The sequence below is a fragment of the Manis pentadactyla genome, chromosome 8 (genome assembly GCF_030020395.1).
Source record: "Manis pentadactyla isolate mManPen7 chromosome 8, mManPen7.hap1, whole genome shotgun sequence".
Classification (NCBI taxonomy): domain Eukaryota; kingdom Metazoa; phylum Chordata; class Mammalia; order Pholidota; family Manidae; genus Manis; species Manis pentadactyla.
This window is the reverse complement of record NC_080026.1, coordinates 114,373,667-114,400,179: the sequence shown is the minus strand read 5'-3', so window position 1 is coordinate 114,400,179 and position 26,513 is coordinate 114,373,667. Positions and strand designations below refer to the sequence as shown.

The 26,513-nt window shown below is 52.0% G+C and overlaps 1 protein-coding gene and 1 long non-coding RNA gene across 2 annotated transcripts in view; one reads left to right on the top strand and one right to left on the bottom strand.

Annotated features, from left to right (window-relative positions):
• The window catches only part of COL17A1 (collagen type XVII alpha 1 chain), a 48,496-nt gene that overhangs the window by 9,180 nt on the left and 12,803 nt on the right, over positions 1-26,513 (top strand). The window contains exons 6-33 of the mRNA XM_057506279.1: positions 2,868-2,915; positions 3,839-3,874; positions 4,968-5,015; positions 6,450-6,593; positions 7,512-7,670; positions 8,275-8,346; positions 9,674-9,745; positions 10,538-10,606; positions 11,658-11,819; positions 12,195-12,275; positions 13,330-13,371; positions 14,282-14,446; positions 15,113-15,310; positions 15,655-15,684; positions 16,011-16,037; positions 17,467-17,493; positions 17,596-17,658; positions 18,415-18,519; positions 19,270-19,332; positions 19,964-19,999; positions 20,572-20,625; positions 20,862-20,897; positions 21,409-21,444; positions 22,082-22,144; positions 23,310-23,345; positions 23,604-23,675; positions 24,518-24,544; positions 25,453-25,488. Of these exons, the coding sequence (XP_057362262.1) occupies positions 2,868-2,915; positions 3,839-3,874; positions 4,968-5,015; positions 6,450-6,593; positions 7,512-7,670; positions 8,275-8,346; positions 9,674-9,745; positions 10,538-10,606; positions 11,658-11,819; positions 12,195-12,275; positions 13,330-13,371; positions 14,282-14,446; positions 15,113-15,310; positions 15,655-15,684; positions 16,011-16,037; positions 17,467-17,493; positions 17,596-17,658; positions 18,415-18,519; positions 19,270-19,332; positions 19,964-19,999; positions 20,572-20,625; positions 20,862-20,897; positions 21,409-21,444; positions 22,082-22,144; positions 23,310-23,345; positions 23,604-23,675; positions 24,518-24,544; positions 25,453-25,488 (2,007 nt within the window). The remainder of the gene's footprint in view (positions 1-2,867; positions 2,916-3,838; positions 3,875-4,967; positions 5,016-6,449; positions 6,594-7,511; positions 7,671-8,274; positions 8,347-9,673; positions 9,746-10,537; positions 10,607-11,657; positions 11,820-12,194; positions 12,276-13,329; positions 13,372-14,281; positions 14,447-15,112; positions 15,311-15,654; positions 15,685-16,010; positions 16,038-17,466; positions 17,494-17,595; positions 17,659-18,414; positions 18,520-19,269; positions 19,333-19,963; positions 20,000-20,571; positions 20,626-20,861; positions 20,898-21,408; positions 21,445-22,081; positions 22,145-23,309; positions 23,346-23,603; positions 23,676-24,517; positions 24,545-25,452; positions 25,489-26,513) is intronic.
• LOC130684629 (uncharacterized) lies at positions 1-26,513 on the bottom strand. Its single transcript, XR_008998999.1, has 3 exons — positions 26,181-26,513; positions 24,874-24,991; positions 1-560 (listed from the first exon to the last, which is right to left on the bottom strand). It is a non-coding gene; the product is annotated as an uncharacterized LOC130684629 (long non-coding RNA).

The following is a 26,513-nucleotide window of genomic DNA, read 5'->3' as shown; positions in this document are numbered from 1 at the left end:
CCCCACAGATTCTCTTTCAGAAGAGAACTACTCTGGTTCCCAAGAAACTTCCCTCATCCTTCGCAGACTGAAGTATTGGCCATCTGCATTAACCTGTCCCTGCCCTGCAGCTTTCTCTCCACTCTACCTTCATTTCTCTTATGGATTCCTGTTCCTTGGAGATTTCACTGATTTTTTCCACTCCCTCATTCATTCATTCACCCATTTGGCCACTTCCCAACTGATATTTTATCAAATATCTACCATGTGTTTAACACCGTGGGGTGTGCCCTGACGGACACTTAAATGAATCAGACATGGATCTTGTCTTCCAGGAGCCTATAGTGCCATAGAAAGTTGAGATGACAAATAAAAAGCTGTAATGCACAGTACAAGGGAATTCTTGTTTCCAGCTGAGCCTTCAGGGGACACTAAGGGAGAGGTGGTGTAGGATCTGCAGGGGCAGCAGCCCCACAAAGACAGGCGGGAGTCGGGCTTGGGCAGCAAGCAGCAGCGGTGCTCACGTGGGGAGGGCTCAGGGACTCACATTCAGTGCTGGGCCATGACGTTTGGACTTCATTCTGCAATCAAGTGAGAAGCCACAGGGATTTATGAGTAAAAGAGCTGATCATCCTTGAAGTCCAGAACTAGAACTCAGGCATCCATGCGCGGGAAGAATAGGGGGGACAGAGGCTGACTGTGGTGACAAGTCAGAAGGTGCTCGATAGTCCAGGGGAGGGAAAGCGTGGCTGTGCCGAGGGTGCAGCAGTGGAAGGGGAAGGGAGGAGCTGGAGGTGAAAGCTATGGCAGCTTGACAATTGATTAAACATCAGGGGAAAGGGAGAAAAAGGAGTCAGCAGCCCCGCTAAGATTGCAAACACACGTGGTTGGGACCATGGTGGTGCCAAAGACTGAAACAAGGAAGCCAGGTGGAGGCCTCCACGTGGAGGAGGTGGTCGTTTTCCTGAAGCAGAACTGCTGGCACAGCTTTGGGGTGGGGGTACCAAGCAGGCAATGGGATGCATAGGCTTTGGGCTGGGGGGTACCAAGCTGGCAGTGGGATGCATAGGCTTTGGGGTGGGGGTACCAAGCTGGCAGTGGGATGCATAGGCTTTGGGGTGGGGGGTACCAAGCAGGCAGTGGGATGCATAGGCTTTGGGGTGGGGGGTACCAAGCAGGCAGTGGGATGCATAGGCTTTGGGGTGGGGGTACCAAGCTGGCAGTGGGATGCATAGGCTTTGGGGTGGGGGTACCAAGCAGGCAGTGGGATGCATAGGCTTTGGGGTGGGGGTACCAAGCAGGCAGTGGGATGCATAGGCTTTGGGGTGGGGGTGCCAAGCAGGCAGTGGGATGCCTAGGCTTTGGGGTGGGGGTACCAAGCTGGCAGTGGGATGCAAAGGCTTTGGGGTGGGGGGTACCAAGCTGGCAGTGGGATGCATAGGCTTTGGGCTGGGGGTACCAAGTTGGCAGTGGGATGCATAGGCTTTGGGGTGGGGGTACCAAGCAGGCAGTGGGATGCATAGGCTTTGGGGTGGGGGTACCAAGCAGGCAGTGGGATGCACAGGCTTTGGGGTAGGGGTACCAAGCTGGCAGTGGGATGCATAGGCTTTGGGGTGGGGGTACCAAGCAGGCAGTGGGATGCATAGGCTTTGGGGTGGGGGTACCAAGCAGGCAGTGGGATGCATAGGCTTTGGGGTGGGGGTACCAAGCAGGCAGTGGGATGCATAGGCTTTGGGCTGGGGGTACCAAGCTGGCAGTGGGATGCAAAGGCTTTGGGGTGGGGGTGCCAAGCAGGCAGTGGGATGCATAGGCTTTGGGCTGGGGGTACCAAGCTGGCAGTGGGATGCATAGGCTTTGGGGTGGGGGTACCAAGCAGGCAGTGGGATGCATAGGCTTTGGGGTGGGGGTACCAAGCTGGCAGTGGGATGCATAGGCTTTGGGGTGGGGGTACCAAGCAGGCAGTGGGATGCATAGGCTTTGCGGTGGGGGTACCAAGCTGGCAGTGGGATGCATAGGCCTGTGCTCAGCAAGAAGTCAGGGCAAGATAGCTAGTTTGGAGTCATTTGCAAAGAGATGTTAGTAGATGTTGGAAAACTGAAGGAATGGCCAAGGAAGAAGTGCATGAAGCACAAGGGAACAAAGAAAGATGAAGGTGGGGGAAGAAGGAGAACAAAGAACACAGAAAGGAGGAGGAGCCTTTGAGGGGGGGTGAGGAGACCAGGAACAGGCATAGACTTTGAAGTCAGGGCAAGAAAGTATTCAGGGTTAACAAGGGAGAGGCTGGAGGGAGACATCTGGGATCCCCTCCCAAATTTATTGGTGTTCTTCGTGATCTGCAAAAGTAGTTACAGTGGAAAATAGAGGAGCCAGGTGGCAAATGGGTCTCACAGAGAATGGAGACAGGTGCTAGTGATGGAGCAGCAGGATTAAGAGATGGGTACCCCCACCCATGATTCAAGACCCAGAGCTGCCAGGGAGTATTGGGGAGCCCCCAGTCCAGGCGAGGTGGCTGGTGTCCCACAGTGTGTGGCGGGGCTGGTGCTTCCATTGTAATAGTCCAGGTCTGGGATGGGCTTCACCAGGCCACAGGCACACACCCCTGGTGCTGCCAGCACTTTATTTGAACACGGGCAGGTCCCCTGCACCAACGAGGGCATAGATCAAATGCAGTCAAGGACATGAAAACAAAAAAGAAATGAAAACCTGCCTTCTTTGCTCAAACCCTGCCCCACTGAAGTAGATCAGCGATCAGAATGAAGTCCCTAACCATGTCCAATAGGCGCACTGTGTGTAGACCACGAGCCTGCAGAAGAGCACCTGCCTTTCTCCTGAGCGCTGGCTTTGGGCTCAAGTGGCCATTTGTACTAAGTGTTTTATCTCCTTTCCAGGGAGCTCCAGTGGGAACTCTTCTCCGGAGTATCCTCGGAAGGAATTTGGTATGTCCTTTCTTTATTTTCTGAACAAGTGGTCAAATGAGGCAGTGAAAAATGCCTAGGGGAGGGAACCTCATGAGTTAAAGGGATTCCTCTTTAGTTTGACCTCCACTGATCTGTTTCTCCCTTGCTCTTTATCCTGGAACACCTTAGGGGACTGTCAGCCACATTAACTGATTGTCATAAGCCTTTGCTCATGACACCACTCAAATGGCCAGCTATTCCTGCAAGGCTCAGGCTTGGACAGATAAGCCCATGACACCAAGCAGCAAGAGTAGGCTTTTCCTTCCACAGGACGCAGAGACCTCCCAGCAAAAAGGGGCAGGGGTTAGAGGGCACAGAACCAAACAACCCAGCAGCGCCCCCCTGCCCCACAACAGCCAGCTTCAAAGGGGCACATTTTATGCCAAGTGAAACCCTAGGTTGTGTCTGCACTTGGCCTTAGGTCCATGTTCTTGGAGTTTCACTGTTCATAGGAACTGATTGTATAGTAATTATAATTTTATTTATTTATTTGCTTACAGCTGGAAAACCAAGGAAGTCTCTAGCAAAAAACTAAAGGGAAGCCCTGGCAGTGTTTTGATACATTTGATCACTGTAGTCAGCTGTCCAAATGGATCATGCACTCCAATGATTACCTTGGTTAACACTCTAAGGGTGAATTAACTTAACATTCATTTGGCTAACGTAACACCCTAAATGCAAAGGGTGTTTGCAAAACAGGGGCCTTGCAAAATTTTCTTTGCCTTTTGGTTTATGCAGTCTTCATTTACGGAGCGCCTACCATGCTGAAAGGCTCCCATCTTGGTACAAAGGCATTATGAAAACAGCTCTTCCCTCCAACCAAACTGATCTATCTCCATGTCAAAAATATTCAGCATACCACCTCTTCTATATGCCTAAGATTACTTTTCTTTGTTCCTCAGCATCCTCTTCAACCAGAGGAAGGAGCCAAACACGAGGTGAGCTCTGTTGCTGGGTTCAGTTCAGTTCATTCAACAAGTATTTTCTGAGCATCTAATGTGGGTCCAACCTTGAGCCAGGAAATGTGAGGAGTTCAAAAGAATAAATAAGGCATGGTTTCTGCCCTTGAGGAGCTTATAGCATTCTGGAAATCTTTTGCTGGCTCTATCAGGATGGGAAGGATAGTTTTGACAGTGATTTAACTTGCAAGTAGAAGCAGGAATGAAAAGATGGTAATGATCTGGGGGATAGTTTGTTCTGTTGTGAATTATCTGAAGATGCTGGTTTCATGTCTAGGCTTCTGGTTGACAAGATGTGCGATAATTGCCCTATGCATCCAAAAAAATGAGTGAAAGCCCTTTTTCAAATTATTCCAGGGGACAAAGGGCTCCATGACAGTTTTGCACTCTCCACATCCACCGTGGATAAGGCTCCGGGAAGGAAATGGGTCCTGGGGGAAGCTGCCTTCGAGCACCCTGCTGAGGGTGGCAAGGGGCGTGCGTGTCTGGGCAGGACTCTTCACAGGCTCTGGGAGATCCTGATGACCAGTCTGACCCCCAGGGGCCTGAGGCACCTGTGACTTGAAAGTCAGGAACATACCAACCACCCGCAACTTTAGGCTGATGGTGGAAAGATGCCAGCTCTCTCCTGAAGCTAACTAATAATGTTAAGCCACCCATTTCCTGCCCTGAAGAGGCAAAAATGGCTAAGTAAACACTGTAGGTTTTAGAATTCTCTCGCTACTGCCTCAGAGACCCTGGAAGCAGGAGAGCAGCTTGGTTCAGGCAAGGGAAATGGGCAGCAGGAAAGGGGTTGGTCATTGCTGGCGGTGACCGAGTCTCCTGGACCAACCTGGGATTTTGTCAGAACATCCCCAGGCAGCTGGGAGGTGGTGCAGTGGACAGATTTGGGTATGGGGAAAGGACATCTCTTTCTAAGGAGCACTTGTTCTGGGCACACCAGGATTTCCTGTTCCCAGCACACACAGATCTCAGAGCAGCCCAAAGATGTATCCGCTGCTCAGAGCTCAAATCAGACACTATGATCAAAGCTCCTTCATTCACAGCCTTCTCCATCCCTTCCCTTATACAGAAAGTGAAATCCGAGTCCGACTGCAGAGTGCATCCCCGTCTACACGATGTAAGTGGTCACTGTCTTGCTGAAAAGAAAGGATCCAGGAACCCAGGGCTACTTCTGTGTGTGTGCATATGCATGTATGTGTGTGTCTGTGTGCGTGTGTGTGCGTGTATGTGTAGTCACTCAATCATCAAATGTCCCTAAGGGCCTTCTGTGAGAGGAAGCCTGGGCTAGGTGCTGGGGGCAAGGGGCTGAGGAAGTCACGGTCCCTGCTGCTCAGTAGTTCACTACTCACAGGGGACAGTAAACCAACCGAGCATGACCGTGCAGATGCCGAGGGAGCAGGGGTCCAGAGAGGCCTTCCTGTGTTAGTGTCACCTGAAGGGTGGGTCACTCAGGCTCAGAGGGGGGAGCTGGTGGGAGACATTGGAGGAACATGTGATGAGACAGTGGAGGAATGTTCAGTGTGGCTAAAGGAAAAGGGTCAAGAGGGGACCTGATGGGATAGTTAAGATTAGCGATGGGCCAGAAGTAGACTGTGAGAGTTTGAACTTTATCTCAAATGCCAGGGACTCCCCAGTCTCTGTCCATTGACTATGTTAGACTCATGCTCTTGTTAGATGTTATTTGACAATTTGAAATGAACCCAATGGTTAGGGCAAGTGCCAGGTACAAAGGGTAGGAGGAGAAAGAGTTGGGCCTGCAGCTCGGAAATCAGACCGGGGCTCACCTGAAGAGCTCAGGGCCGGGGACTGCGGGCCTCACTGGAGGCCTGACACCACCTCACCTGAGGCCTTCCAGGTGTAGCAGGCATGAACCCACGGGAGGGAGCTTTCAGGGGCAGGAGGGGCCTGGGCACTCCTCTGGCACGGGTTGTCTGCCAATCTGTTCATGTCCTCCTGTGCACCGCCCTTGCTCCCTGCCTCCCTCCTCTCCTGTTTGCTACGTTGGGAGGCACAGGCAGCTTGCTCCACTAGGTCACCTTGCTGCAAATAACAGCAGCCAGATGGACTGGAAATTAACTCACAAGAAAGTATCACGATGTTCCTTTTGACACTCCAGGGCATAGCACCTGAGGTGGCACATGCAGAGGATGAGACCACAGTTGAACCATTTGTCTTAAGGGGTCTGGTTCTGTATATGTCCCAGGTATAAATGATCTCCTCAGCCCCCCAATGCAGGATGACAAGGTCTTCTAGCCACAAAGAATGATCTCTGTGGTGTCTGATGAGGCATAATTAGAAAATATCTACCAAGGACTCTGACCTCCTTGCAGAGGCACTGTATTTATGAGGTCATTAATATTACAAAGTACCAGGTTGGTAAGTGCTATAAATTGAAAAAATGCAAAAATTAAAGGCTAACGCAAAATGTCCCAGCGTGTGAAGCAGATGCCATCCTCCCCAGCATTCAGAGTGCCATAAATGTCCCTCCCACTGAAGTTTGATTCAGGGTAGAAACCTGGTCCTAATGGACGATCTGGGGGTTCTTCCACAGGGACAGAATTAGATGATGTTAAGCGTTTGCTCAAGGGGAGCCGATCAGCAAGTGTGAGCCCCACCCGGAATTGCTCCAACACACTCCCCATCCCCAAGAAAGGCACCGTGGAGACCAAAATGGTGACAGCAAGCTCCCAGTCAGGTAAGCCGCTGAGCCCCAGGGTGCCATGGCGGGAAGGGAAGCCAGTGACAGATTTGCCCAGGAATTCAGCTGCACCCTGGAGGCCTCCAGGCTCTGGCAGCGACTTGGCGCAGGCACTGCGCACTTGCTCTTCATGTGGCGGGAGAATGTGGCCTGGCCCTTCCTCGTTCTCTCTGGCCACCAGTCCCGTGTGCACGCTGTAGTCAGGCTCTGGATCCTAGGGAGTCTTTCCCAGGAGACTGCTGACATCTGTCTTGGCCAGGTTTTTAAATATAAAACCAAAACCTCAGGGTACTTGACGACCTGTTTGGGCTCCCTCTCATACGGTGAATAGGAGAACTGGCTTCAGATCTGAAGAAGCCCCAAAACCCCCTCTAGGGGGCAGAGCGCCCCTTGGGTCTGGTTCACACATAGGAATGTTTAAGGAGGGTATCGCCGGAGAAGGCTGTCGCCTGCGCAGTGTGGCCTGGAACCAGGGGCTTCCCTACCTGCTCTGGCAGTAAGTCTGGGATTCTTCTGTGAGGGACTCACTACAGGGGCCTCTTTCACGGCTTCCTAGCATCTCTGAAAGTGGAGTCATATCTGAAAGATAAGAGAGTGAGGCCACTGGTAGTAACAGCAGACCAGGACATGGACAGGGGGCTTAGAAGGAGGAATGGGTACACCCAGAGCAAAATTTACTACTTTAAATTTTATAAGAGCCAACAAGAGTGTGTGATCTCAGAGATCACGTTTTCCCAGCCCCAAGATTTCAGACAGTGGTGAGATGACCGACTGCTGCGGTTTGCCCTGGACTGGAGGGAGTTTCTCCAAGGCTAAAATCCAAGGAAGTCCCAGCAAACCAGTCCAGCTGGGCTCCCCCAGCACAGAGTGCTGATCTGCCCCTCACTGGGTGTGGGTGCGCATGTCTATTCCCAGTGTCAGGCACCTACGACGCCACCATCCTGGATGCCAACCTTCCCTCCCACGTGTGGTCCTCCACCTTGCCAGCGGGGTCCTCCATGGGTGCCTGTCACAACAACGTGACGACCCAGAGCTCGTCCCTCCTCAACACCAATGCCTATTCTGCAGGATCAGGTATGTGGCTTGGGGCACATCCCCTCACACCCCTGAACCCTCCACACCTTTGCCTGGAGCAGACTGACCCTTCTGGTGTTTCCCATCCCCAAAGCTTCCCAGAGGGACTTTCTGTGTCCGAACATCCCAAGACTTCTCACTGGAACTTCAGTTCAATTCTCTAAGGTGCTTATTTTAGTAGGTCCCCTACAGAAAGGACTATCTAATACAGTGTATCAAAAAAAATGTAATGGGAAAGAACACGAAAATGGATGCAAGGAACCTAGTTTGACTCCCTGTGAACAAACTGTGTGACCTTGAGCAAGTCAGTTATCCTCCAGGCTTTAAGTGCCTTCTTTGTAAAATGGTCTCCAGCAGGAGGGTCTTTGGCTAGACCCAGTGTCCACTCCAGGCCTGACCAACCTACGACCTATGTCCTCCCCTTGGTCATGACCCAAGGCACAGCACAGACTAATATTTGTTTCTCTGCCACTAGGTAAGAGCCTAAGACTTTCCTAAAAACAGAAATTTAACTAAAAAAAAAAAAACAACCTTGGCGTTTCTTGTGCGGCTTCTCTGTTACGGGCTGGATGGCCTTCCCACCAGCCTTCCTTCCCCTCTGCAGTCTTTGGGGTTCCAAATAACATGGCGTCCTGCTCCTCTACTCTGCAACCCGGACTCAGCACCTGCTCCTCAGGTCAGTGCTCACCAATTTGAATCACTTTTCCAGGCAGCCAGCCTTGGATTTAGCAAATACAGTGATGCTCCCTTCTGGGGAGGAAAACAGAATGGATTCTACAGCAAACGCCCTTTCTGCCCAAGAGCATAAGGGCTTTCCTCCGTGCACATGGTAACACAGAAGCCAAACTGACGTAAGGCACAGGGCCTGCCCTCAATACAGACAGAGCTCAGCCCCGAGGGAAAGGTCTACGGGGGAGGCGGCCAGAGATCTCACTTATGCGCTTATTCTGTTCTGGTCCATTCATTGGACAAATGAAAGCAAAGGGCTCAGAACATTTTCAGGTGAAAAGCATTTTTAAATTAGAAGGATCTTATTTCAGATCTCATTGTAAGTAGTGGTATAATGCTACTACTTAGCTTCCGATGCAAACTTATGATCATTTTAAAGAAACATTTAGTCACTCAACTTCCACATACATCAAAATAGCCTCTCTGTAAATAAATTACCAGCCCACACCTTCTTTTAAAGGAACATGACTCTCATCCCTGATAATGTGACTAATAAATACAATGATACGGGCCATCTTTATGTACTTTGCTGGCCTGCAAATGCAAATGTAGCATCCTAACTTTCAACACCTGCAGTTGAGTACAGTCCCACCAAACCCCAAAGACACTGGTCTTATGCTTCACTTCTTCTGCCTTTGCTACTTGCTGTTCTCTGCAAATTCCTGAATGAGGAAGATGGGCTGATATTGGATCCATGATCTTGTACCCCAAACACTAAAATGGATGGAATAAGAGGCACTGGTAACTAGACAAGACTGAACATTGTTCAAAACAAACCAATAACCAGCCTTTGAAATAATAATGGCAGTGAGGGGAGTTTCATGTGTTTGAGTCAAAAGAAGGAAGGATTCAAGAGAAAACTAACAATTCTGTGCCTCTCATCCCTGTTGTGTCTGTATCCTATGCCTACAGTTCCCACATTGTGAACCAAGGCACCCCAGGGGGGCCTCAGGGAACCCCTGGGATATTTTTAAATTTCAAGAGATACAGAGACATCTGTAATCCACATGTGCAAACTACTGCTATTAAAGTTGTGTAGACCTAATTATACACTCAATAAATGGAACTCTTAGTAACTTTTAGCTTGGGGAGGGTAGATGGGGTATAAAAAATTACTGGGTCAGAATTAATGAAGATTGGCAAAGGTTGGGAATCTCTGTCATATCCAAAGGCATTTATCATGAAAGTAGCTTTGGTGGCTCCTGGGGGGCTGCCTTAAGCTGAGGGGCCCCCTCTCTGCACCTGTACTCACCTGTCCTCAATTCCTTTCACAGTGTTTGGCTTGCAGAACAATCTGGCCCCCAGCTCATCTGCTCTGTCCCACGGTACTGCCACCGCCTCCACAGGTCTGTAGCCAAGGTTTAGGGCATCAGGGCCAGGAAGTAATGCCTCTTTGCAGCTATAACTCACAGTACCCCTTTCCAGCACCTACATTAGAGAGATGAAAATGTCCCTAAAAATTAATCGACCTTTCCCACCACAGAACTAGCTCCCCACCCTACAACCTGGAGATGTCAACCTTGATCATTTGCTGGCTCAGACGTGAGGAAAACTCACAGGGGAGCCTGTGCTGTGTGTGTCAGGGTGTAACCTGTGTATCCCATGTCTCATTGCTATCCCTGACAGCCCACTGTCACTGCAAATCAATCAGCTGCCTGATTTCATGGTGCACCCCCACTGAAAACCTACCTGGCGGGCCGGTGGGGGAGAGCAGAAGGGGCCGGAGCCTCAGCCTTTGCCCTCACCTTGTGTCGGTGGAGCAGAAAATCTAACACCCATGAAACAAGTGGGGGGCCCTGTAAGACAACATGAATCAAATCTTACAGAGTAGGTGTTAGGGCTGTACGACCTCAGAAGGGAAGGAGATGTGGGAAGGCCTAGGAGGACTTCATGGAGGAGGTGGAATTTAGCAAGAGTTCTAAAATGATGAATATACCAAAGAAATTTCTATCTAAACTCATTGCTGCACACATGACTGGAGTTGATTTCATTATTCATTATGATGATGATTCATTATTGTCAATTTCCTCTTGCTGCAGGAGGCTGCCTGTCTACCAGGGCTGGTCAGGCTGCTGCTAAGCTTCTTGGAGCCACCCTCCCATGCTGGCCCTGCTCACGTAGTGGTTCCTTTCTTGCAGCATATGGTGTGAAGAAAAACATGCCCCAGAGCCCTACCGTTGTGAGCACCGGCGTGTCCACCTCTCAGGGTGAGTGCTGTCCCCAGCTGCAGAAGTCAGGGTGGTGCAGAGGGAGAATTGCTCCTGGGTGACCTGTAGCACGTGGGACGGGGAAATATAACCCCCTGGTGGTCTAAGGTTGCAAATGCAACTCACCCCAATGACCTCAGGGTTGTCTCCATGACTGAGCAGAGAGAGCGTGTCCCTGACCTTACCTTGGCCTTCCTGTCCAAGGGAAGCAGGAAGCTCGACCGTGCACACTACATAGGGCCAGGCACATACACCCAGCCCCCACCTTCCTGTGGAAGCCCCTGACCTGCTCCCGTCACGTTACCCATCACAGCAGCCAGGGAGCCCCTCAGAAGCTGCAGCACCTCCCTACTTTCTATAGGATCTTTATCAACTTGGGCTCGTGGCACACGGAGGGCTATTTCCTCCATTGCTCTGATCCTGCTGTGTTTCTTTCCATTTAACAATTCATTCATTCAAAAAGTATTTACTGAGCACCTGCTTTGGATACACATACTGTTCTAAGTGTCCCAAGTACAGACATGAACAAGGCATGCTAGAGTCCTGTTCTCACCTGGCTGACAATTCCAGTGCAGACAGGTAAACAAGTAGACAAAGTACGAGATAATAACAGAAAATGACACATATTTGAAGGAAAGAAATAGGTGAGGTAGTAGAGAAGGGAGTGTGTGTATGCTAGATGGGGTGGTCAGGAAAAGTACTGCCCAAAGTGGTAATAATTGAGACCTGAGGATAGAAATGAACCCACAAAGTTAATTAAAGAAGGGCCTGCCCAACAAGGGACTTTTGCCCGTTTACTAAAGATCCTGTAATGTCCAGGTGGAGAGGCAGCCCGATAGGCCACCTGCCCATCACTTTGACATTGACCCAACCTCCTGATGGGCAGGCCCCACCAGCAGGGGATGCTGTCTTTGGTCCCCAGTTACCACTGTCAGCAAGAGCAGAAGACATGCCAGCTCATCTCCCTCCTTTTCTCCCCTCTTCCTTCTTCTTCCCTCTCCCTTTGCCTGGCACCTTTTTCTTCTTTCTCATCCACCTCTCTCGTCTCTAGCCTGTACCACAAGCGTCCAGAATGATGACCTCTTGCACAAGGACTGTAAATTCCTGATCCTGGAGAAAGACAGTGCCCCTGCCAAGAAGGAGATGGAGCTGCTGATCATGACCAAGGACAGTGGGAAGGTCTTTACTGCCTCCCCCGCCAGCATCGCTGCAAGTATGTGGGAGCCCACATGACTGGGGTTCAACAGAAAGGCAGACAGTATAAGAGACTGAATGTCCTAGCAAGGTGGTTTTGAGATGTTCTAAAAATGAAACCCGAGCCATCCCATTTGAGCGAAAAATGCCTGCCTGAACAGGGTGTCCCAGGGTGTTCCTTGAATGCAGACAAGCCAGGAAAATTCCAGAAAAGAGCTCCCGGAGAGGTCTTTGGACAACAGTAAACCTTCTAACCAAAAGCACAGATGTGGGAGCTTCAGCCCAGGGAAGCTGGGGCCTCTTCCTACCAGGGCGCACCAGCAGGACAGAATATGGGGCAGCTTTGGGGGAGTGAGGAGAGAATATCCTGGGTTATCACGGCTTGGGTGCACAGCTTCTTTTTCAGAGGACGCTCTAAGGAAAGAAAAGCAAGCTGCCTCCACTGCTGACACCTGCCTAGTAGCAGAAGCTAATGGTAAGAGCAAATCTGGTAGCTGTCACCTTGGTTTCAGCCAATCCATGTTTCATTTATTTGTCTTCTGAGACCTCGCTACTCAAAGCATGGTCCCTGGGCTGGCAGCGTTGGTAACACCCAGGAACATGTTAGAAATGCAGGCTCCCAGGCCCTAGTGCACACCTGCCGAGTCAGAGGCTGCATTTTAACAAGGTCTGCAGTTGATTCGTGTGTGCACATCGTCAGCGCACAGCTCTTCCCACAGCCATTCTAGTCTACAGTGGTAGTTTTTTTCTCACCTTACACTCCCATAATTTTCAGAACTATTAGAAAAGAATGCTTTGCAAAGCACTTGCTAGCTTTATTTTTTTCTTCCCAAATATCTGCATTCTTTCCTGGGTAACTGAATTTCTTCTCCTGCTCTGGGTCCTATAGAATCTCTCCAAATCACTGATTTTAGGGAGATTAGGAAAGGAAGAAAAAAAATTAAGTCATAGAACATATTTTTTAAGATGCAAATGAAATCAGTTACCATCCTCATCTGCCTCTAAATTTTCTTCATTAGCAGTTCTTTACATTTTAGGGGTGGAAGTGGGGCTGTGGAGCCAAAAAACCCTTTTCAAAATCTGTTGGAAGTTGTCAACAATGTCCCCAGAAAATCCCACACTCAGTGATCACAGAGCATCAGGGGCTCCTGAACAGCTGTCCTCCATGCCCGGCCTTGCTGCTCAGTTCCTTCCACCCCACGTTAGGAGCCTGTGTTCAAAGCCCCAGAAGCAAGGAATTATTTCTCATAAGCACATTTATTGTTTGAATGCAAACGTCACCCCTAACACAGAGCTCCAAAAGTACCTTGGACTTCACACGTTTAAACTCACAGGGGGTTAAGACACTGTTTTTTCCCACCATTAATTGCTGGCCAGGCCGTGCCTTCATCAATGCAGTAACTGCAAATACCAGATCAGTGAGGACTTAGTTAACGGGCCTGACCCACCTCCACGCACAGACTGTCTTGTGGGCTCCTCCAGTTTGAAAGCACAGTTCAAAAAGTGTGTTCTCGGTGTTTGTCTTTCAGGAGACGTGAAGACTGTGCTCAAGGGCAAGGCTGCCTCCGCAGGTGGGTGAGAGCAACGGTCCCGGGGACAAAGGGCTGCTCCTGCTGAATGGAACACACCTGGCCCGCTTGCCGGGCGCTAGTGCACACATGAGCCACCCAAACCTAAACAGTTTCCCCGAAGGCTCCAGGGGAGCCTAGTGGGGGGCAGGCTGGGGGCTGGAGCTCACAGGCCATGCCACTCCTGCTGAACACCCACTGCCCACCCTCAGGTCCAGAGTCTCCCAAACATGGCCGGGGCGACACACCCGGGCTGCTGCGGTGTCTTGCAGCAGACTCTGCCGGCCTTCGCTGTAATATATCCCCAGTCCTTTACGCTTTCCCCACTTGCTCCCAGGCTTAGGAGAGAAGCGCGTCAAGGGTTATCAGTCTATTTCATACTAATATAGAGCAAATACTCTTTTCACTAAAAAACTTAAAATCTTCTTGGCCACTCCTTAAGTACTGACTGTAATTCTGGGCACTGCAGGGATTCCAAGGAAGGAGCCATGTGAACAGAGACGTGGAGGTGGGAACGCTTTAGTTTTGGGTGAATGAAGGGTAGGAGGAGGTGGCACATCAGTATTCATAATCAAGTTTTTAAACCTCGTGTCATGTGCTATATTCTCTGCTAATTACTTCACATGGTTATCTAGTTTATTCAGTCATCTAAGGTAACCTTTTAACTCCATTTTATACAAAGGAAACAGGTCATGTGACTTTCTCAGGGTCACAGTTCAGGCCCATGATGTGACCTGCTCTTCACCAGCCAGGGCCCTGTGTTCCCTGCAGGAGCTAGCTTCATGTTCCACAGAGCTGCCAGCCCTGCTCACACTCACTTGGGCTGCTGGGAAGTCACCAAAAGCCAGAGAATTTGGAGGTAAGAGGGCAAGACCCTCCTGCGTTCACCTTACCCTTCCCTTCTCTTCCACAGACATCCATGGCTATGACCGGCACGGAGGCGGGGGCGGGGGCACGTGGGGGGCGGTGCCAGCCTGGTGCCCCTGCGGCAACTGCTGCAGCTGGTGGAAATGGATGCTAGGCCTGCTGCTCACCTGGCTGCTGCTCCTGGGGCTGCTCTTCGGCCTCATTGCTCTGGGTATGTGGCAATCATGGCAGGGCAGCAGGCCTCACTGCCTGCTCAGAGGGCAGGAACTGGAGAGTGTTCCAAGTGTCGGGGCTTAAGGGGTCCAAGATTACTGAAGACCCATTGTTACTGCAGGTGAGGAAACTGAGGCTCTGAGAGACACCTGCCCATGGGTCCATGGCTGCTTAGGGGCAGAGCTGGGACTCCAGTTAGCGGAAGCTTAGTGGCAGCTCCTGGTTGCTGGCCAGGGCCCTCGGTCCCTGCAGCAGCCAGCTCTCAGCATTTGGCTGCCCTTAATAATCAGGTCAGGCCTTCTCCTAGCCTTTTTCTTTTCACCTTTTCCATGCACCATATCAATTTCTCTATTGACTCACACCAGCTCCCAGGGAGAGTGAGGCCAGCTCTGCCACAACCTCAGACGAGAAGACTGGCTCCCAGGCCAGGTTTCTGTAGGGCTCAGCTATGATTTCGAGTAGCTAATCCCTGTTGTAGCCTCAACAGATTGCCTCTGCATAAGCATTCCAGTCAAATAGCCCCAGCCTCATGGAGAAGTCCCCAGAGACCCCAGGGCCTCTGTTTCAGGCTCCCTTTGTGTGTTGGGGGGGGACGCACCGGCCCTGGGCCCACCGGCTGAGCTGCCTTTGTCTGTCTGTCGGTCTGTCTGTCTGTCTGTCTCAGCGGAGGAGGTGAGGAAGCTGAAAGCACGTGTGGATGAGCTGGAGAGACTCAGGAGTGGTGCAGGATTCCACAAGGAGGCCATGGAGAGGAGCAGCAAGGACCAGCTGCTGTACATGGACAGATCCGGTCTCGACAGCAGCGGTCAGGAGGCGCTCTGGCTTTTTGTGAGAAACAAGCTGATGACAGAACAAGAAAACGGTGAGCGTGTAGCAGGGCAGAGGCCAGCTGGCTTCCAGTCATCAGCTCCTTGGCCTCTGTGTACAGGGGCACATTGTTCACGGTAATCTCAAACCCTCCTCATTCCGGGCTCTAGATAGTTCTGGGAGGAAGGGAGGACCATTACTGTGATCCCATTTTTCTACTGGGACAACTGAGACCTGGAGAATTACCCAAAAGCACAGATCTAACACGTGTTAGAATCTGATTGCTGGTCGTATCCTTGGTTTCTTCCTGCTCTACCATGGTGATGCATCTTTGTGTGTGTGCATGTGTGACACACACCCAAGATGTGCAGCTAAGCCAGGGATTACCTTCTCTTGTAGGGAATCTCCGAGGAAGCCCTGGCCCTAAAGGTACTGCGCTGGACTGAGCCCTTTCCCTGCTCCCGTTGCCTGCATTTGGAGCCAGGTTTATGGGTGGAAATTTTCCAGAGTAAAGAATGAGCAGTGGGAAGATCTTATGGTATCTATTGGAGGGTTGAGAATTGGCTTTACAGTGAAAATATCTTAGAGAGGGAAGGGACCAGAGGCATCGTGTAGGAGCCTGAGAGGAACGCACACCACGCACATGTGCCCCTTGTAATGAGGCTTATGTGCTGCCAGCAGGCCTTAAAACGCTAGGATGGGATGGCCCTTGGCTCCTCCCCCATCTCACAGTTTTCATGTCTTTCTGATTTTAGGTGACATGGGAAGTCAAGGCCCTAAAGGTAAATAGAATGTGGAAATTTTTACCTTAAATATCAGTGAGGGTTGATCGTGTAAAGCAATCAGTAAGTGTCAGAAACCCACCTCACGCTCCCTGGCCAGCTCCCCTCTGAGGTAGGACCCATGGACTGCAAAGCAGCCTGCCAGACCCCTTGTGCTTTTGGGGAGCAAGGAGTTTCATGACAGAGCAGGGCTTTGGGGCAGCACTGCCCCTGGCCCCTCCTCAGGGCTCCAGGGACTCCCAGAACCAGGGCCTGTGTCTCCCCAAGCTCCTAAGGGCAGCGTGAGGGCCTGCTATGACACAACCTCTAGGTTGATTTCCAGGAATACAGATGCCCAGGTCCTGCCAGGAATCAAGACATTCCTGAATCAGATGCTGAGGCTGGGCCCTGGACCCACCAGGTTAATTCTGATGAGTCAGTCAGGAACCACCATGATAAGCGAGCAGCCTGCTCTCAGAGGACTTGGGTGAGGGAGGCCGGGGTAAAACCCAGCAGTCAGGAATGGAGCTCCTGTGGGGAAATCCAGTAAAAGGCACCACCTGCCATCAAGGGGCAGGTAGTTTAGGAGGTGTGACGTATTCACAGGAAACAGTATCCACAGTGTTAGTTGGGGGACAAGCACATGCTAACTTGTGTGGCGCATACTTATGTGCTACAGCATATTGATATATTTCCTTGGTTTGAAAATCAATGGGAGAGGACTGTGGGTGGGAGGAAGGGGTTTCTAATCCCAGTGACCACAGCCGTGCTCCTTGATCTAGCTGAATAGGGTTCCCAAACTTCAGTGTAAATAAAAATTGCCCTAAGAGTCTGAGCCCCGCTCTCAGAGCCTCTGACTCAGCAGGTGTGAGTGGAGCCAGGAGTCTGCATTCTTGGTCACCCCCGGTAGTTCTGAGGCCAGAGTGCCTGGGCTGTTTTGAGAATCACTCACTGTTCAGGATGGTAGGTGGCCCCTCCCCCCAGCTCCACCTCCCTGCCTAAGAGATGCCAGTGCAGGAATCCAGGTCCCTCCACTTGGTGGCCCTCCACTTCTCTTCCAGATTCCTTACCCCACATACACACCCTGAGTCACCACCCAAGCACCCTCTTCCCCAAGGCTCCAGCTTGCAGGCCATGTACCCCCTCCTGGTATGTGGGAACAGGGACTGATGGTCCCAGAGCCCCTGAGCCATAAAATACAGGATGCCCAGTTAAATTTGAATTGTAGATAAATGACAAGCAATTTGTCACTATATGTATGTCCTACATATTGCACAGAACATACTTATAGTAAAAATTTATTCAATGTTTATCTGCAATTCAGACTTAACTGAGCATCTGTATTTTTATTTGCAAAATGTGGCAATCCTACCTGAATTTCACCAATGGCTCCTTTATGTAATTGGCCTGAGTCCTCTGGCTGACTTCTCTCTTGTATCTCTTCCTGCAGGAGATCGAGGGTTCCCTGGGACTCCAGGTGTGTGACTGCTGGTGGCATGGCCAGTATTGTGGGCTGCTCAGTCCTGGCTCCTAGATCCCAGGAGGACAATAGGGCTGAGATATTTTTGTGAATCTGCAGGTATTCCTGGGCCCTTGGGCCACCCAGGTCAGGAAGGACCAAAGGGACAAAAAGGCAGTGTGGGTAAGAACTGCTTTTTCTATTCCTTCATTCATTCATTCATTCAACTAATGTTTGTTAAGTGCCTGCTGTGGTTTTAGGTGCTGGGAAGACACTGGTGAACAAACAGAGAAATCCCTGTTTACATTTGGGTGGGGGAGCAGACAGTAGACATGATAGAAAGCGAAGTACACAGCAGGGTGTTTTGTGCATCAGGAAAGACAAACCTGGCAGGGCACTGGGAGTGCCGAGGGGGTGATTCCAAATAGGGACATCGGGGAAGGCCTCACGGAGAAGGCACTGTTTGGGCACAGGCTCGAGGGGGTGAGGGCACAGGCATGTGGAGATCTGGGGGAAATCATTCCAGGCACAGGGAGCAGCCCAGGCCCTGGGCAAGGGTGTGCCTGGCAACGAGCAGCCAAGAGGAGGAGGTACAGGCGCTGACTGGAGTCCACAAGGGAGGGAGAAAGTCCAGAGTGGGGCCTGGTGGGTGAGGCCCACCATGTGGGGCCTTAAAGGTCATCGTAAGGACTTTGGCTTTTACTCCGTGTGAGTTGAGAAGCCATTTGCAGGTTTGGGGCAGAAGTGGTACATGATTCACCTGCAGTTTGAAAGGGTCACTCTGGCTTCCTGGTTGAATGTGGGTTACAGGGATGAAGGGAGAAGCAGGGAGACCAGCCAGGAGGCTCCAGACAGGCGTCCCACCAAAAAGATGCTGCCTATAGAGCCCTTAGCTGCAGCCCAGGGTCCTAACTCCAAGATGGTCGTCCATGTCTTTAGGAGAGCCCGGCATGGAGGGACCCATGGGCCAGAGAGGGCGAGAAGGCCCCATGGGACCTCGTGGAGAACCAGGGCCTCCTGGGTTTGGAGAGAAAGGCGACAGAGGTAAGAGGCGGTTCCTTCATCAGAAGGTTTAGCCACATCCATGCTTCTGTCTTATATCTTTCACCCTCCCTCCTTCTTTCACTAACATTTGCTGAGCCAGGCTCTGCACCAGGCCCTGTGGAGACAGTGGTCTAACAAGGGGGTATGGGCTGGGCAGTGGGTTCAAACTGAGGGCTACGAACCCTGCAGAGCTCAGCATCCACAGAGAACATGGTCACAGGGAATCTTCCCGAGGGGGTTGGTGGGGAGTCAGGGTTGAGGTGAAGAGCTCAGGGCGGAGCAGGGCATGAGCAGCGTCGGGTGCAGGCCCTCCAGCCTCGCATGGCTGGAACTGGGCAGCAAAAGAGACACAAAAAAACCCCAGACCCAGACCCAGCCCTGGAGGAGACTGGGAAGGTTTTTGCAATTAGATCATTAATCATGAGTCTGCTTTTATCTGGGGAAACCAAGCACAGACACCAGAAATCCTCAGTGCCAAAAGCTCATGAGCAAGAAGCTTTACTTTGAGCTTCACTTTGTCTTAAAAATATTGCTCAACCAGGCAACAAATATTTATTGAGTACCTACTAGGTGTCAGACTTCCTGGAATGTGAAAGCTCTGGGGTAGAAACTGAAGTGACTCGTGGCCTCACCTGATGGAGCAGAGACCCCCAGCAGGGTGGGAAGTTCCTCCCTTCCCCTGAAATGACCCCACCTGGCTGGGTGGGCATCCACACAGGGGACTCTCTCAGAGTGCTTATTTCTCCCCAGGGGCTGCTGGTGAACCAGGTACTCAGGGCCCACCTGGTGTCCCAGGTTCTGTGGGTGCCAAAGGTAAGTCAAGCGTCCATGATACCCACAGCCATGTCCAGGACGGATCACAGAGGTCCAGGTGCTGGGATTCCAGACAGCCCTAAGCCACCACAGGGGGAATGGGCCCAGAGCATGTACCCCCTCAAAGGAGTCCCACAGAGTCAGAATTTGGGCTTTTTTTGGCTCCACAATGGATTTGGGGCCACATTTACATCTCTTTCAATGGCCTTATTATTTGGCCCCTAAGTGGGTGGATGGATCAGGAAACCCGAAGTTGGACAACTTGCTCACCTGTCTGGGGCCCAGATGCATGCGTTCAAAGAGCATGTCTTTCCTCAGGGGGATGGGCCCCTCTCAGTTTGATGCCCATCTGGTCACCACCCTCCCTAATTCTGCCCCAGCCCAAATATTTCACTCTGGGAAGGAGGAACGGGTTTCCTGATCCCACCAGCTACAGCTTCCTCCCTAAGGAGGATTTTGTTCCGGCGTCACCCTTGGACCCTGCGACTCTGAGGCCCTGGCAGGAACCTGAGCTGTGTGGGCAGTGCTCACACACGCAGCCCTCACCTGGAAGGGAGCCCCGCCCCCTCCACCTGCCCTTCGTCACGGCCTGTGCTGACCCCTCTGACGATCGTCTTGTCATCCTTCTCAGGTTCCAGCGGCTCTCCTGGCCCACAGGGTCCCCCAGGTCAGTATGCTTCCTCCTATAAGTAGATGCTATATCTGAGGCAGAGAAGGGATGCTGGAAGGAAATACGTTTTTAAAACAAAAGCAATTATAAAGAGAGCCTCCCGGAGACACAGACTCATGTCCGCCTGTGTGTCCCCTGTGGCTGCGGTGGGTGCCCAAAGGTCTTGTGAGATCTGCTCTGACCGGGCTTGGGGTACTCCGCCCTCCAGCAGCTTTGGAAGCAGGCAGTTCCCATCCTGCGTCATCCCTACGGGCCACAGCTCCTCCTGCCATCTCGGGAGTCTCAGCCTATCGCCACCGCTGTCCCACCATAACGCAGGCCAGTGTCTCTGCCAGGGTCCCATGAGGCGTCCTCAAGCCCAGAGCTTGGTGATCGCAGGGGCAAGGACCCTCGACCAGGATGACGTAGCAGGGATGTGGGGAAAAGTCTGCAGAGAGCAGCCCTTGACTTTTACTCCAGAGTGTGTGTCTGTACACCTGTGTGTCTCTGTGTGCATGTGCCCATGTGCGTATCCATCTCTCCCAAAGCTGGGGACGTTCATCCGCCTGCATGGTTTTCTCTGCTTGCAGGTGCCATTGGTCTCCAAGGACTCCGAGGGGAAGTAGGACTCCCTGGTGTCAAAGGTAAGCTGGGAGAGGGGCCAGAGGGAAGGGTAATTCACCTATGGATGCCGCTCACTCAAGAAGGTCTGGGGAGCAGGGAGGGTCCACTGGCCATGACCGACAGCCCGTGAGGGTGGCAGGTGCATGAGAAGAGGAGGTCAGGATGGCAGGGGAGCCTGTCTTCAGACACAGACACTGCCCCTTCTCGGTCGTCTCCTCTCAGGCTTCTTACATGAAGTTGACCATTACCTTTTCAGGTGACAAAGGACCTATGGGGCCACCAGGGCCCAAAGGTATGTTGCTCCTGCTCTTACTCAGGTATCACGTAGTCGGCCTGACTCCTGGGGACCCAGATGTGTTCCCTAAGCCAGAGTCTGAGGATAAAGACGACTCCAGCTCCTGGACCCTGGGCTAGGAGGGATCTGAGAGCTCATTCTAATTCAATTTCTCAGATAGGGAAATTGAGCACAAGGAGGCGAAACAAAGCCCCAAACAAAGCTGTGGTTGGTTGGTCCTCAGGGTGGCGAGCATGCATTAAGGCCCCCCCACCCCTGCCAAGTCTGGTCCTCCTTGTGCCCACAGCAGGCACTGGGTTCTGTCTGTGGGCGGGCCCTGACCCTGGGGGAGATCAAACACGCTCCTTGGCTTAATTAACACCCACTTCCCACTGACCTTCTGCTGACAGTAGCTTACAGGTACAGTGAGAACTGTTCTGCAGCCAGGGGGCCCTCCTGGCGGGTGAGATGGTTCTCCTTACTCCTCACTGATGCTTCCTGCCTTCCCCACCCGCCATGTGTGTTTTAGGTGACCTGGGCGAGAAAGGATCCCGAGGCCTCATAGGTCAGTCCTGCTCAGCAATCTGCTTCAATCCATTAAAGAGTTTTTGTAAATCCTTCGGGCACAGAGGTAGAAAACAATACAGAAGTGTGAGACAGAATCTCTGCCTAAAAACCCTCAGGAATTTATAATCTAGAAAAAGGATAAGAGGAAATAAAGGAGTGAATGGAGTATAAGCCAGCTTCAAAATGCATAGTCCAGATGGTAAATGTTTGGGGCAGAAAAGAGAGTTTATGATTGTCTGTGATTCTTTTAGAGAATCTCATTGGGAAAATTGAGCTCATCCCAAAGTAGCAGAAAGTTTGTACTACTTAAAACTCTCTCAGCTGCTTACTGCCTGCCAACTTGAATAATTAAAAAGGACACTTACAGTTATAGTACTTTGGCGAGCTCCCTGTTGCCAGGGAAGTAAGATTCATACACATGCCCCTGCAGACCAGGCTTGGCTCTGTGCCTGCTGCTCAGGGCATCCTGACTGTAGAAGTGAATCAGACACTGTCTCCAGCCTGTGGCTGGCATCCTATGCACCTCTGGTTGAGGAGAGGCAGTGTTGGGGTGGGTAAGGATGGCGGAGCCCTCTGTCGTTGTCAGGCACGTGGAGCCTGAAAGCCTCCTGTCAGCTAACCCATTTCCTTTGCAGGCCAGTCTGGCGCTAGAGGTTTGCCCGGTGCTGTGGGCGAGCCTGGAGCTAAAGGAGCCACGGGTAAGTGTCCCAGAGGGACAGATGCGGCGGGTCTGCTGCTTCTAGGTGTCACCATGGCCTGAGACCCTTCTTTAGAGCTTCCCATCCTGCTCACTAATCCGCCCACGCCCCGCCCCAGCAGAGGCTCCATTTACAGGCTGTTTCTGGGGCTGGGCATCCCTCTGGGGGCCAAGAGAACAGCAGCTGTTGCTGGGTTTCTCGCTGTTCTGGGGCGGGGGGTTGGAAGGGTATGGCCAATTCACCCTGGTTCCTGCCTCTAAGGCCCCTGGGTCCCTGGGGAGGAGGGACAAGCATTGAGGTGCTTCAGAACCCACAGTGTTCCAGGCACAGCCCTGATACCCCAGAGCTGGTCTCAAGACTTGCCTTTACTGAGATGCCTGTCAGCCAGGACATGGGAGTTGGCTAAGGATGTTCAGAGGGCCAGCTGTTTAAGCCCCACCAATGGGGATGGGGTATATTCACTTTCTCATGCATTCAACAAGCTGTTAGGAACGCCGACTACATGCAGGACACTGTGCTGGGAGAGTAAGATGCTTTACTTCCCCCAAGGGGAGAGAGAGCTTGTCTGAGGTGACGAGTGCCATGAAAGGTACAGAGTGCTGTGAGGACATGGTAGGGAGAGGGATTTCTTCCAGCTGGAAAGATGAAGGAGGCAGTGTTTCAGATGGTCCTAAAGAGCAAGAAAGACTTTAACCACAGTCAGTTTGGAAAATCCCTGCAGAGGCAACAACATGAATGAGGAAAGACAAAGAAGCAGGAAAAAGCAAGACATGGTCCTAGAAGGTCACCATTTGGACAGAGGTTCAGATAATGCCTAGAGCAGAGGAGGCAAGAACCTGGAGCACCTTGACCTCAGGACCTTGAGGAAATGAGGCAGACATTTAGTGAGCATCTGGTGGGTGCCAAGTCCTTCAGTAGGCACTGAGATGCAGGGGGAGTTGTTGAACAATTCTCTGCAGGAAATTAGACAATTACTGATTTAGAGAAGAGGGCAGGGGGAATGCTGCATCCAAAGACGGGCTGCTTGTGTGGCTGATGCTATGGGAAGTGCTTCATAGGCTCCCCACCAGGGAGACACTGGCTACAGGGCTGTTGGGCAGTGGAGGCAGGGAGTCCCAGAAGTAGCTCCCAGAGTAACTGATGAACCACGGTTCTGCTTTCCCAGGACCCGCGGGCCCCGACGGACGCCAAGGCCCAAGAGGTTGGTCATTGATCTGTTCTCCTCACCCTCACTGCTCCCCCTGCCAATCACTCCCTGCCCTGCTCGCAGCACTTAAACCTAGTGCCAGAGAGGCATGTTTCAGGTGGAAACCTGCAAGGCCAGGTCTTGTTCTCCTTCTCTTTCCACCTGCTGGCCAAGTTAGTCACTGAAACCCTGAGAAACCCTCTGCTTAAGTGTGCTGGCTGGTTCAGCTTTCCTAAAAGGGAACCATTTCCATGTCGGCCATGCTCTCCCCAGGTGAACAAGGTCCTCCAGGAATGCCTGGAACCCGGGGCCTACAAGGACCTTCTGGAGATCCCGGGAAGCCAGGTAACAGAGCAGGAGGAGGGAGTTGATGCCCTGCTGCGACTGAGAGAGAGAGAGAGAGAGAGAGAGAGAGAGAGAGAGAGAGAGAGAGAGAGTGTGTGTGCGCATGCACGCCTTCCTTATCCCATTTTCCTCCAGCAGCTTAGCTGGGAACTGCCACCACAGCTGGCTTGTGCTGAGTGCAGTGGCTGTGCATCCTGACATCTCTGACAGCTTGGAAGAGAGAAATTAATAGTGAAAACAAGGAGTTCTAGAAAGGGGCAAGGAGTCTCTTACAAACTACAGACTCTAACCCCACCTCAGTACCCTGCTCCTCTGTGCCTTTCCCCTCAGACCATCCCTGGACCCTCTCTACTACCCACCAGTCTGAGGAGAGAAGCCTGTGTTAGGTCTCTAGCAAAGGCCTTGGAGGAGCAAGATCCTCAGGGCTGCAGGAGGAACAAACAGAAACAAGGGGAGCTGTGAGAGGGAGGAGCATTCATCAGCAGGGAGGCCCATGAGCAGCCGGGGCCTCCTGGCTCCTCTGGCCTGTGCACAGACCTGGAGAGCCACGGGAGGGTGCCTGGGGCAGCACTAGGGGTCCGTGGGTGTATGAACTTTCTTGGTACACGGCTCTCAGTGCTAACGGGCCTGTGACCCCAAGCAGGCCAAGCACCGTTGCCTACTGAAGCAATGTGTCAGTAATTGCACTGCAAAGTCCAAAACGCTGAGAAGACCTGGAGTCTAGCTGCCCCAGACATGGGGTTTGTCCTCTTGCAGCCCCCAAACCTTCCTGCTGCTCCTGCAGCTGAGGGTGTGCTTCCTCAACCCTTCCACCTTCCCCTCATGGGTTCTATTTTCCATAGGTCTCACAGGACTCCAAGGCCCACCAGGTGAGTCATCGGGCCACTCCCACCTCCCAGCACCACCCACTGCTCCAGGCCCCTTAGAGCTTCCTCTCCTTTCCTCCTCTCCCGGCAAAAAATAAAGTTCAGGTTCTTTTACTGTGAGTCTTGAGAAGCACCTTAGGAAGGAAAAATAGGTACAGAAGAGTCTAGAAAGCCATTCTGGGAGAAGTGAGGTTAGGTCATGTGCCAATTCTGTCTGCCTGAGCCCTGACCCCCTTTGGTGCAGATACTGTATGGGAGGCTCTGGGCACAAGAGTTCCATTGGCTCCACAGGGGCCCAGGGGCCCCTGACAGTGAAGGGATTGGTAGCTCACCTTATGCAGAGGGTCCCAGTGTCCCTGGGACAGCTTCAGTGTCAAAGTCCATCCTCTAGTTGGACCAGTGTGCACCCATTTGGATTTAAGAAACTGTCAGCACACCCAGCCCCAATTCCTAAAAGAAATCAGGCAAAGACATAAAATGAGATCATGTGAAGGTGAGTACACAGGGACACCCTTCCAGGGCTCCCTGGCGATCAGACCAGAGCAAGGTGAGGGTTCCACCAAATATAGGAAGTCCAGCCCCTACTGCCCTATGCCGCATGAGAGGGAGGGGACAGTGGCTGCCGCAGGGGACTCACAGCCCAGAGTGTCTGGGATCCCCCAGAGCTGAACCATTCACTGTGCCTCCCTCAAGCTCTGCTGTTGCTCCATTTCCCAGAGTAGGAGAGGGGCTCAGAGAAGTGGCTCCCCAAGGGCCCTCTAGGAGAAAGCAGAAGGCAAGGCCAGGTTGGTCTCCAGCTTTGCAATCAGCAACTGTGGCCGTGCTGAGTGACAGAGCAGTAGTTACTCCCAGAGATGACTGGAATTTCAGGGCCTTAATCATCCTCACTTGGTTGTTTTTAATCACATCAGGACTTCCTGGTACTCCTGGCCGACCAGGGACTAAAGGTAAGTGATTTTCCAAATTAGATAGTTTTTCTTTTCATGAGCCATTTTTGCAGGAGGGTACGGGTTGGCAGGAGAGAGGGCTCTCTCTAGCCAGAACCTGGACCAACAGTGGCATCTAGTGGCTTCAGCAGAAGGCTTTGGGGCTGAGGGGCCCGGGGTTTGTCCTGATCCTCAAGCCCCACGCTGCCCCCATGCTCCCGACCCACAGTCCTGAGCCTCACTTTGGTACCTGGATGTCTCCTGGCTGCAGCTGGAGGAGGATCCATAAAGGTGCTGCCCCCAGAGCCTTTCTGCCCACTGACTCACCTCTAAAATGGCCCTGTTTGTGCGCTATCTTCCTCTTGAGGCTTGGTCCCCACGTAACGTGACTTCCCTGGGACAGGAAGGTTTGGGGATTCCTGAGGATGTCAGACACACTGCCCTTCTTAAGAGCCCATGACTTTCTGTCCAGGAGGGACCTCAGACCCTGCCTAGACAATGTCACAAGAGGTGGACATTTTACCTTGTACTGGATTGTGTTCCAACAAAACAAACACAAGTGCTTTTCCTCTTGGCTTGGCCCCCAGGGGCTGGCAGGTAGCAAGCAGAGACCATCCCTCTACTTCCCCTAAGGCAGAAATTAACAGGGTCCCTTGGTGTGCGGGGGACGGAATGCCCAGAGGCCCCTGAAGAATACCAAGTAGAAGGCTTACCATCCTTTACTTTACTTGCTTGGTTCCCCAGAGTCTGTGGATTTCCAATCCCAAAAGATGCTTCAAGACAGCATCACGGGGCCAAAAGTTTGGGAAGAGCCTCCAACATCCCCTTCTTGGAAGTCCTCCACGAATATTTGCATTTTCCCTCCTCTGAAACACATGGCAGAAAAGAGATCTGTGAGCCTTTGTGTAACTTGGTTCCCAGACTTACCAACCACAGAGCCCCCTCCTACCTCTGCACAGCCCCTACTACTGTCCCAGGGAACTGGTGTCCTGAGGGACACTGTGAACTAGGCTCTACCTCAGAAGCTCACTCTCTGTCCTTTGACC